This window comes from Notechis scutatus, chromosome Z, assembly GCF_049901735.1.
Source record: "Notechis scutatus isolate UNSWTSFEM ecotype Mainland chromosome Z, rNotScu1.2, whole genome shotgun sequence".
Taxonomy (NCBI): domain Eukaryota; kingdom Metazoa; phylum Chordata; class Lepidosauria; order Squamata; family Elapidae; genus Notechis; species Notechis scutatus.
This window is the reverse complement of record NC_142025.1, coordinates 130,559,055-130,571,740: the sequence shown is the minus strand read 5'-3', so window position 1 is coordinate 130,571,740 and position 12,686 is coordinate 130,559,055. Positions and strand designations below refer to the sequence as shown.

At 37.6% G+C, this 12,686-nt stretch overlaps 1 protein-coding gene across 1 annotated transcript in view; it reads right to left on the bottom strand.

Annotated features, from left to right (window-relative positions):
• Positions 1 to 4,611: 4,611 nt before the first annotated feature.
• Positions 4,612 to 12,686, bottom strand: part of LOC113427126 (vomeronasal type-2 receptor 26-like) — a 30,131-nt gene continuing 22,056 nt past the window's right edge. The window contains exons 3-4 of the mRNA XM_026689588.1: positions 7,607 to 7,733; positions 4,612 to 5,513 (exon numbers count right to left, since the gene is read on the bottom strand). Of these exons, the coding sequence (XP_026545373.1) occupies positions 4,612 to 5,513; positions 7,607 to 7,733 (1,029 nt within the window). The remainder of the gene's footprint in view (positions 5,514 to 7,606; positions 7,734 to 12,686) is intronic.

Below are 12,686 nucleotides of genomic sequence, written 5' to 3'. Positions count from 1 at the left end.
ACTGATAAATGTTCTTATCAAAAACAGGACTTTGAACATCACTGTGGCTAAACTCCTGGCTCATTGGTGTTTTAGCCTGTTTATAAAGTTCCATTTTAAAACTTTTTAGTAATTGGTTAATTTTATCTGCCTGTGAGATCTTGTATCCTCCCTTAGTTCTATCTATCTTTAAACCAAGATATTGTTTGATTTCTCTTAATTGTTTTGTCTTAAATTTCTTTTCCAATAGTGAAATTATCTCAGTAGCTTCTTGTTCAGTTTTGGTGATTAATGTTATGTCATCAGTAAACAATAGCAATAATGAAATTATACCATTAGTTTACTTTTTAAACAAACATGGATCAGCCATGCCAGCTACAAAACCTATCTTAGTTAATTCTTTATCTATACATTGGTTCCACTCATATCCTGATTGCTTTAAAACATAAAGACTCTTTTTTAATCTCCAGCAATCATTATTATCAGTGTTATCATTTTTGATATCTAAAGGTTTCTTTAAATATATAGTGTGTTGCAATGGTGCATGCAGATATGCCATCTCTACATCCAAATGATACAATATATTTCTCTTTAGCTGCCCACTCTAATGCTTCCCTTAATGTAGTAGCCTTCAGACTAGGTGCAAACACCTCATCATAGTCATTTGCAGTCTGATTGGTCCCTTGTGCTACTAACCTGGCTTTATGGGTAAAAATCCCATCTACACCTGTCTTTAGCTTATATATCCATTTACATCCTATGGCATGTTTACCTGGTGGTAACTTAACATTTTCATATACCTCCAGTCTTTTTAATGATTCCAGTTCCTTATCCATTGCTTTCTGCCAAGCAGCCTGATCCTTAGCAGGATACAGTTTTAGTTCACTATAGTTACTTGGACAACATGGCATACAAGTATTCACTTGGCATACAACACTAGCCTGATATCTATCAGGTGGTTGTGTTGCTCAGGTTGAACATCTTGGTAATACAGGGCTTACTGGTGGACTTTCCTGTGCCACCTGCTCCTGTTCCTGTGCCTGTTATCCTACTTCCGCCTGTTCTTCCTCTTTAATGGCTATTTGTTGTTTACTGATTTTATCTTTAGGGACTATTTGGGTGTCAATAATAATATCATTGCTGGATTCCTGTTCCAGTTTATCCCATCCAACGTGCTCAAGAAATTTTGCACTAGCACTACAATAAACATGAGCTGTGCCTTGATCCCAGAATCTAAATGATCTATGGTTGGCCTCATAACCCACAAAAAAATAACTTCTTAGCTCTATGTTGCCCTTTCAGTCTTACTTGTGAGGGAATATGCACCCAAGCTGGAGCTCCAAATGTGTGCAGGTAACTTAAATTTGGTTTTCTGCCATGCCAATGAGTGAATGGCAATTCATCAGTTGTTGTATTAACTACATTCTTTAAAACATGGTTACTACACATTATGGCTTCACCCCACAGTGTTTCAGGCAAACCTGAATCAGATAACATAGTGCAAGCCATGGCTTGTAATGTTTGCCCTCTTTGTTATATAAATGAGTTATGTTGTGGTCTGTAAGGTGCAGAACGTTTATGCTCGACACCAGCCAATTTCAGCATAGTTTGGAATCTTTTGTTAACAAATTCAGTCCCATTATCAGTTACTAAAGTAATTACTTTACTTTTCATTTTTCTCTCAGCAAACCTTAGCCAGTTAAAGAAATGTTGGAATGTTTCTGTTTTGTTTTTCATAAGATAGCAGAAACCGTATCTTGAGTAATAGTCCATAATACTCAAAATATAGCAGGCACCTCCTAAACTTGGTTTTTTAGGACCAATTATGTCAGCAAACACAACCTCTAAAGGTTCTTTGGTCTTAAACCCATTAAGTCTGTTTGCAGAGTAACCTTACTTTTATCTTGGCTACAAGCATTACAGTTTAAATACTTGCTACAGGGTTTCAATTTTACTCCCTCTGACAATTCAACAGTTTATGTGCCCCATACATCTATGCAATAAATGTATACATTCATCACGTGGCTTAATATTGTTATAAACTGAGTTAGCCATCTTCAACTGGTCATCATGTGTTACATATAAATCATTCTTTAAAGTAGCAGTAACACTTTTACCCTCTTTCTCTATTATACAGTTATCTCTCCTAAAGGTTACTACATAACCAAGATAAACTAAAGCCCTTACTGATAGCAAATTAAATTTCAGTTTAGGTACATATAACATAGTTAAATGTTCATTTATACAAGAACAATATGTAGTACCTTCACCTGATGCATTCATCTTCCATCCATTTTCCAAATGATACATGTTGTTTACTCGTGCTCCAACACTGGAAGTTTTTTTTTAAAAAAATGTTGGATAACCATTTGTCTGAAATGGTGTAGGTTTTCCTGTCTAAGTAGGGGGTTAGACTAGAAGACCTCCAAGGTCCCTTCCAACTCTGTTCTTTTCTTTTCTATTCTATTCTATTCTATTCTATTCTATTCTATTCTATTCTATTCTATTCTATTCTATTCTATTCTATTCTATGAGTACGGGGCCTAAGATAGAGCCTTGTGATACCTACTGCATACTTCCTTTCATGTAGATGCAGTATCATTAAGGACTATTCTTGAGTATGGTTTGTCAGGCATCTACAAATCCATTGTCAACTCATAAAGCCCATTGGAACCCTGACATCCATTTGATGATGATGTTGTCTATTCCACATTTTTCTAGCTTATCAAGAAGATTGTCTACTTTGTCAAATGTTTTACTGAAATCTAAGTATACTATGTCCATAGCATTTCTCTGGTCTACTAATTTAGTCACTTTATCAAAGAATGAAATAAGATTGGTTTGGCATGATCTGTTTTCAACAAACCCATGCTAGCTACTAGTTATAACTTTATTTGCTTCTAGTTGTTTACAGATCTGTTTTTATTATCTTTATTACCTATTATCATGGTCAGCCAGTTATAAATCCATGTGGTGATGATGCTGTCTAACCCAGATTTTTCTAACTTATCAAGTAGTAGGTTGTTATCAAAAACAGATATTATCAAAAATCAAAAAGAGATATTCAAAGTTCTTGCTGGTTCCTGTAAATAAACTAACCGAATAAGATCTCTGGATATTAGACTAAACACTGCACACCAGAACAACTAGACACAAGAACAGTTTTCCCCCGAAAGCCATCACTCTGCTAAACAAATAATTCCCTCAACACTGTTCAACTATTACAAAGTCTGCACTACTATTACTGTTAATCTTCTCATCACTCCTTATCACCCATTCCCTCCCACTTGTGATTATAGGACTGTAACTTTGTCGCTTGTATCCTTACAATTTATATTGACTGTTTCCTAGTATGATTTCATTGCTGATTGTACCCTATGACTATCATTAAATGTTGTACATTATGATTCTTGATTCTTAATGAATGTATCTTTTTGTTTATGTATACTGAGAGTATTTACACCAAGACAAATTCCTTGTGTGTCCAATCACACTTGGCCAATAAAGTGTTCTATTCTATTCTAAAACAACACTAAAACAATGGTGTGAAAAGATAAATGATCTGACAGATGTGCTCCTTCATCCTTCCTCTCTTCTTGGCCCACCCCCATTGTTAGGACACCCTACCTGCTGTGAGAATGGGTAGAAAGTTATTCTTTTATAAAATAAATTTAACTGTATTATAAAATGTTAATGACTCTTATCGCAAGATTCAACAGCAAGGCTACAAACTGTAAAGGAAGAACCATTGTGTGTCAGCTTGACTGGAATGTGCAAGGAAATGTGGCCTTGCTCTAAACAAACTGTAGAAAACAAGATAAGATAAATCCTGTTGTAATGGGACAAAAGGAAGTCATATTTGTCATGTATGCAGGGATGTGTTATTTGTTTGTCAAAGATGTGTTTGTCACATACACAGGATGTGTTTGTCAAGTACACAGACAAAGGGAACTGGGAGGGATCTTGGCCATGGTCTATATTGATTGGGACTGTATAAAGTATTGTTGGAAACCCCAAAGGCGCACTTCATGATTTCAATCCATTTTGGGAAGAGACGTGGAGGCCTGCATTTGCAAATGCATTTTTATGTACATCAGAGTTGTCTGTTGAATTTGTGACTATAAAATAAAATTTGGAATGTTTTTAAATCTCACAATCAGCCAATCAGCAGGAGTTGCCCATCAAATGACAGCATCAAGCAGAAGGTGAGAAGGAGGATAAAAGTCAAGGTGGCAGTTTGGCAGCTCTCATTCTTTATGAAAAAGAGGCTTATACAAATCCAAAGCCCAAAAGGCAAACTGAAAAGGCAAACTGAAAGACAGAATGTCCTGTTGAGGGAGAAAATTAGAAATGAGGCAGAAGGTGAGAAAACTGGGGAGGGAGAGGCATTTATTTCCTCTCCTTAGATTGGCCTGAGGGAAAAGTTCTTCAAGCAATTTTCATCACATTAAGGCAACATTCAGAAGTGGAAGAAAACCTAGAAGTCCAGCCAGGAAGACACCAACAGAAAAGAAACCAAAACAAAAAACAAACAAAAAACCCAGAAGAGTTGGACAGAACAGAAATAGAAAGGTAAAAAGACCCTCTTTAGAGGCAAGTACAGCATTTTATGAAAGTCAGAGAATGATAGTTTTACTTTTGTTTCTTGGTTAATTGCTCCTTTTTATTTAATTCGGGCCTCAGAACAATAATATAGCATTTGGGGAAAAAAATGCAGCCCAGTAATCCTGCTGCAGAAGCCAAAATGGAGAAGATTTCCACAGCCACCATGAACTTCCCCTTGGTGCTCAGATAGGTTGGAACAAATGACACCCAGACACTACAAAAGACCAACATGCTGAAAGTGATAAATTTGGCTTCATTAAAACTGTCAGGTAGTTTCCTAGCAAGGAAAGCCACTATGAAACTGATAGCAGTCAAGAACCCCAGAAAACCAAGGGCAGTATAAAACATGATGGTTGAACCTTCATTACATTCTAAAACAGTTTCTTCAATCATGGAGTGGATGTCAGAATCTGGGAATGGGGGAGAAGTTGCTAGCCACACGCTACAAATTGTGATTTGAAGCAAGGAACAAGACAAGACAATAGAATAAGCCAGGCTTTTCCCAACCCATTTCCTTGTTTTGGAACCTGGCTTGGTGGCCGTGAAAGCAAGAACCACTATGGTTGTTTTCCCCAATATGCAAGACAGAGCTACAGAGAAGATGATCCCAAAAGCAGTTTGTCGCATGAGACATTTTACTTGGTCAGGTTGCCCAATGAAGAGTAAACTACAAAGGAAAGAGAACAGAAGGGCAATGAGGAGAATGTAGGTGAGGTTTCTGTTGTTGGCTTTGACAATGGGAGTCTCCTGGCTTTTAATGAAGATCCCCAGCACCACAACTGAGATGAAAGAAAAGAAGAAAGCAATACTGGCTAAAGTGGTTCCCAAGGGTTCTTTGTAAGATAAGAATGTTGTATGTTTTTTAATGCACAGAGTCTGGTTCTTGTTAGGGTAGTTTTCTTCAGGACATGGGAAACAGTCATCTAAACCTGGAAGAGGAAACAATGCTGTCAGGTTAATTCTGTCATCCGCAACTTTCAGAAGTAATATATTTCAGTGCCTGAATTTTCTAGACATTTACCAATTAGTGTGGGAATTTAGAAATTTAGGATCTAATTTATTTAAGCTTGGGCTGGGATAGTTTTAAATCTAACTTATCTGAGAACAAATCCTTGAAAATCACTCATATGTCATTTCATTCTATTTGTACAGTTGAAATTGAATTGAATCTTCAACCCATGCTATTGCTTTGAAGTGGGGTGCTTAACTGTGGAAATATCAAAGGACTGGCCTGCAGTGCCTCTGGTGGCTAAAATGGGCTGCATGTGGCTCCTCACACCTCTTTCTCACCCTCCATGGTCTCTTGCAGCACTCTGCTGGCCAAAAATGGGCTGGAAAGCAACTGAAAAATGCCGCAAAGTGGGCTGAAAATGACCAAAAAATGGGCTGAAAAAGGGCTCAAAATGGGACAAAATGGGCCAGGAAATGGGCTGGAAATGAGCTGTTTTTGGCCTGCAGAGTGCTGCAGATGGCATATGTTCTGCCTCCCCCTCCTCCACCCCACTGGCCCGCAGAGGATAACTGTAATGCTGATCCGGCTCTTGAAGAAATCCAGTTTAACACCTTGCTTTAGAGGAAGCAAGTCTTGATATTACACTGTGTGAAGAGTATAATAATCTTTTTCTCTCTTTTTAAAGTACATGTCAATGTAAAAAAGGCACAATTAAAGGCAATTAGCTCAAATCTGAAACCAATGCACTCTCTCAAAAGAGCACCATAAGAAAGTATGTCTCCACCTCTTCCTCCTCCTTTTAAAATGGGAGGGGAAAACAAAAACAGAATAGCCTTCCTCTTAATGATGAGCTCATGAATTGCAAAGAAGTTATCTATATTCTATGCTCATTGTGTAAGAAGATTTTGATAGGGATTATTATGGCAATATTTATCAAGTTATATTTAGTACATTGTTGTTTTATACTATGGAGCCCATAATGCCCTACTGATCAGGACTATGGAGATAAATTAGACTGATACAGCATTCAAAAGAGACAATAAAAAAGCTAGGAAGGAAACAAAAAGAGCAGAACACATCCCATTGAGCAACCAATATCCAGATAAGCAGGAATTAAAATCAGACAAGAAAATGATAATCTAATCAAAGAACAACTAAGGTGAAAACCAAATTTTCCCCAACACTGGCAGGCAAAGCTAATGTATATAAATAGGGAGTAAACCCTTCACCCACTAGCTTTGATGATGTTATCTATCATGTTATGAAATATCTGCAAGCAAACAACTAAGCTTAGCACCAATAACTCCAAAGTTCAAACCTGAACTACATAGATAGTATTCTCTTCCTTTGAAAGAAATCACAGTAGGCTAAACAGGAGTTAACAAGGGCTGAATCACATGCTCCTTCAGGGAAGTGGCATACAATGAAGAGCTGGTTTAGAGTTCTTTAGGTGGAGGGCCTAAGCACAAAGATTATTTCCATGTGGCTAGTCCTTTGTATCCATAAATGTCTGGGATGGACATATTTTTACATCCATCTAGATGGCACTTTCAATGAGACTCAGGATGACTGGAAAAAATCTGTCTATATCAGTGATGTTTGATATCCTTCACTTATCATTTACCATTTATATATTTGTTTTATTTTGTCATTGCTGATTTTAAATGGCTTACAGCATGAAAACAGAATAAATATGAAATGAAAAAAGGAAGTATAGAATAGAAAATAAGTGAAGGATGGTGAATCTGTTCAACAAAAATGTCATGCTTTACACACCAACCATCCTAACCCTAATCCTGGAAACATTTAGATGACGTTCTAGTGGTTCTGAAATAGCAATAGCAATTAGACTTATATATAGATTTGTATATAAAAACTAGTTCAAGTGCCAGTGGTCATTTGCGAGTTGGGGCCACATTTGGAACTATACCATGATTGTTGTGGTTACAATCATTCTTTTTAAGCATCAGCAGGGATAAATGACCCAACATCAAAATCCTGGGTAATGCTTTGAATTTATTGACCTTCAGAACTGACCAACACCAATTCTTCTTGAATTATATCTCTTACCTGTCTGGTTGCCAATTTCCCCTTCTGGGCAACGGAGGCATTTGTAACAGCAAAATTGCTTCCCTTCTATTTTGATCTTGCTGAACCCCAAGGAGCAATAATCATTGCACAAAGAAAGAGGTTGTGTCTGTTATAAATGAAAATGCAATTAATTTAGAAGTTAAACACTGAGAATCTAAGAAATTAGAGGAATACTTTTTCTTTTTCTTTTATTAGATATATCAAACATTTTTTGCTAGAATACAAGGTTGGATTATTCCTTAAAATATCCTTCTGATACAATAAACCATGTTAATGGAAAAATCTCCTATTCATCTGGTAGACATCAAAAATTAAGACTAGTTAGTTCAGAAGTACATTGAATGACTCTTCCTTGTGGAAAACCCTCTTCAAGGGGAAACCTAGGAGCAGAGTGGAGGAAAGCAACCTCCCACTGCAATGAGGGGAAGCCCTTTGAATCCAGCACAAAAGAAACCCGGCATCCTTGGCAGATCTGAAGCTGTGACAGCCAGCTGCGATTGGGAAGCAGGAAAGTGGATCAACGCAAGACATCAGAAGGAGAACAGCAGACTGGGACAGTTTTTGAGAGGTGAGAGAGCCCTGTGAAAGACTTTGACAAAGGAAGCCTCCGGAGAGAGTGAATACAGTGGCTAATTGGTGGGGGATAGTGGAGTGAAAGGGAGAGGAGGAAACAACAGTTTAACAGCTGAGAGAGAGTACCGCAGAAGAAAAGATCGAGACTCTGTGAATAAAAACTCAAAATTTCTACGATTTGGATTGATTACTGGTAGAGCAGAAAAGAGACATTAGAGAGAACAATTGGAACTTTAATGGAGAACTATAGTTGAACGGAGAGTGGAACCATTTTCATAGAATGCTGTGACTGTGCAATTTGAGAGTGAAAGTGACTAAGTAGTTAAAGAGGACTGAGGAAACAGGAAATGAGGAAAGTAATGTGACAGAAGAAAGGGGAAAAAAGAAGAAAGAAGAAGAAAGCTGAATAATTTCTAAGTATTAAATTCAAAAGTGTATATTGAAAAAAATCTAAAGCAATATATATATATGCAAGCTCACATTACTCTGAGAAGCAAAGAGCCGAAGACACAAGCCTGAAGATGATGAATGAGACTTCATCGAAACGTTGCCTAGATACTTCCAATCTTACGCGGGATAAAACACGAATAACCAAAGATCGATCGATCTATCTATCTATCTATCTATCTATCTATCTATATATCTGATTGCTTGCAAGAAGAATTAATTTATGTATCCTATTTCATAGATTGCTAGATTCTTTATAACTGTTATACCCTATATATTCTTTAAATTTTTCCACAATTTGATACCATGGATAACAACTAATTAATCAATTGATGTACAACTAATTAATGGCTATATATTGATTCATAGGCTTAATTGAACTATAAGAAAGTTATAAGATATAGTATATAAGAAAAGAAAACAATCAAACACATATTTATCTATATTTATTGAATTATATATGTTTACTATATAAGCTATTGTATTTAGAACTATACTTAATTAATTTATTAAAATGATTAAATAAAATTAGAAAATTAAGAGGGTTACAGACCATCATAGATTATAAACAATAACAATACTTAGTTTTACATTGTTGTATAAATACATACATATACATATACATATACATATACGTATATATATAAGCTGCATATATGTATAAGCCACACTGCAGCTGCATCACTACCCACTTCAAACCCCTCCGAGCCATACATGAAGCGAACTGACCCCCACCATGAAGATGCGGCACGACCACGAACTCGAAGCCAAACAGCAGGATCACAGCTCACCAGCTCAAATCCCCCAGCAACTAAGACTAAGCTGAGCACAACCAAACCCCCACCTGAACAGAACACGCCTCCAGCCAATCAGAACACAGCCAACCCCCAACCAATCAGAACACAGCCAAACCCCTACCAATGAGAACACACCCCCACCCAATCAGAACACAGCCAAGCCCCCACCCAATCAAGTCACACCCCCACTAGCAGTTAAAAGGAAGAAGCAACTGCAAGCTCACATCACTCTGAGAAGCACAGAGCCGAAGACACAAGCCTGAAGATGATGAATGAGACTTCATTGAAACGTTGCCTAGATACTTCCAATCTTACGCAGGAGAAAACCCGAATAACCAAAGATCCACATACAAATACCCTGAGAACCTCAGAAAATATATATATATATATATATATATATATATATATATATATATATATATATATATATATATATATATATATATATGTGTGTGTGTGTGTGTGTGTGTGTGTGTGTGTGTGTGTGTGTGTGTGTGTGTGTGTGTGTGTGTGTGTGTATGTGTATATGTGTATATGTGTGTATATATATATATATGTATGTATGTATGTATGTATGTATGTATGTACGTACGTATGTATATGTATATGTATATGTATATGTATATGTATATGTATATGTATATATATATTTGTTTTCTTAAGTTTTCGCGGGTACTTACATGTATGGCCTTCAGCTTTGTTCGGGTATTTTCCCACGTCATTATAGTTGTGCTTTTAAAGTTGTAGCAACGTTTCAGCAGAATCTCATCTGCCATCATCAGGCTTCTGTATTGTGTCCGTCTGTGAGTCAGTCCCCCACAGTTGTTTCAGTTTTAAATTTGGGGCAGCCTATTGCTGTGCCAGAATGGATTTTTCTTCATCCTGATTGGTTGGGAATCTTGGTCTGTGTTTATTGGTCTTGGAGTTTGCTGTGTTCTGCTTGATTGGTGTTTCTAATATCTTCTGTCTGTTTTGTGGCTCTTTTTGTATCTTGATTGGCTGGCAAGATTGTGTTCCTTTATTGGAGGCCTTTTGTGTAGCTTGGCTCCGGGTAAATGGACGGCTATCATTTGTTAGGAAGCTAGGTTTCATCTGGGTGCCTGGTTGGGGTGTGTTTGAGCTGGAGGTATCAGGGGGGATCTGTTTGTGCCCAGGTGTTTGCCTGGCTAGTGGTGTGGAGATTTTTTTGTTTGTGAGTGCAGGCTTCCAAATGTTTGACAGTCTGGTGGAATCATCTCTTCTATTCATGCTTTCAGGTCTTTTTTCAATCTCTATGGCTTCTCTGATGATTCTGTGGCTGGGGTTTTCTATAGTGGCTAGGGTTTTGGTGCCATTGAAGTTGATGCTATGACCTGTGGCTTCCATGTGTTGGACTAGTGAGGAAGTGTGTTCCAGCTTTTTGACTGCATTTTTGTGTTCATCCAGGTGGGTACTTATTCTTCTATTAGTCTGTCCAATGTATGTGGCCGGGCATGATGCACAGGGGACTTCGTATATGCCTTGGTTTTCCAGGTCAGTTTTATCTTTGGGGTTTCTAAGGATGGCTGCTATTCTGTCTGTTTTGAAGGCAGTTTTGATGTGATGTCTGTGTAGTATCTTACTGATTTTGTCTGTAGTACCTCTTATGTAGGGCAGGACAGCTGTTCCATAGGTCTGTTCATCTTCTGGGTCTCTATTATGTCTCAGTGTGTTTTTGTGGATCAAGCCGGTGATTTTGCTTTTGTGGAAGCTGTTGGCTGTCAGTACTTTAGTCAGGGTGCATAGTTCAGTCTTTATGTGTGTCTGGTCTGCCAGGCGTTTGGTTCTAGCAATTAGTGTTTTAGCCACAGAGTTTATGGGTGGTGGTGGGATTGGGCGTTGCTGGGTGGTGGTGGGATTGGGCGTTGAGGTAGCAGTTAGTGTGTGTTTTCTTCTGGTATACAGTGTGTCCTAGTGTGCCATCTGTTTTTTTGTAGATTAGTACATCTAGGAATGGTAGTTGTTTGTTTGTTTCCATTTCCATGGTGAACTTGATTTTGGGGGGTATGCTGTTTAGGTGTGTTAGGAAATTGTTTAGGTTTTCTTTTCCATGGGGCCAAATCACGAATGTGTCATTGATGTATCTTAACCATAGTTTGGGTTTGTGGATGGCATTGGCCAGGGCTCTGGATTCGAATTCTTCCATGAAAAGGTTTGCAATGACGGGTTACAGTGGTGATCCCATAGGGGCTCCTTCAATTTGTTTGTATCTTTGTTCTTTGTATACAAAAAAATCTCCACACCACTAGGCAGGCAAACACCTGGACACAAACAGATCACCCCTGATACCTCCAGCTCAAACACACCCCAACCAGGCACCCAGATGAAACCTAGCTTCCTAACAAATGATAGCCGTCCATTTACCCGGAGCCAAGCTGCACAAAAGGCCTCCAATAAAGGAACACAATGTTGCCAGCCAATCAAGATACAAAAAGAGCCACAAAACAGACAGAAGATATTAGAAACACCAATCAAGCAGAACACAGCAAACTCCGAGACCAATAAACACAGACCAAGATTTCCCAACCAATCAGGATGAAAAAAACCATTCTGGCACAGCAATAGGCTGCCCCAAATTTAAAACTGAAACAACTGTGGGGGCCTGACTCATAGACGGACACAATACAGAAGCCTGATGATGGCAGATGAGATTATGCTGAAACGTTGCTACAACTTTAAAAGCACAACTACAATGATGTGCGAAAATACCCGAACAAAGCTGAATACCATACATGTAAGTACCATGAAAACTTAAGAAAACATATATATATATATGTGTGTGTGTGCGTATATATATATATATATATATATATATATATATATATATATATATATATATATATATATATATATATATATATATATATATATATATATATATATATATATATATATATATGTATGTATGTATGTATGTATGTATGTATGTATGTATGTATGTATGTATGGTGTTCGGCTTGGTTCGGGTATTTTCCCACGTCATTGTAGTTCTTTAAAGTTGTAGCAACGCTTTCAGCAGAATCTCATCTGCCATCATCAGGCTTCTGTATTGTGTCCGTCTGTGGGTCAGACTTTACAGTGGTTTCAGATTTAAATTTGGGGCAGCCTATTGCTGTGCCAGAATGGTTTTTTCTTCATCCTGATTGGTTGGGAGTCTTGGTCTGTGTTTATTGGTCTCGGAGTTTGCTGTGTTCTGCTTATATATATATATATTTGTGTTCTGC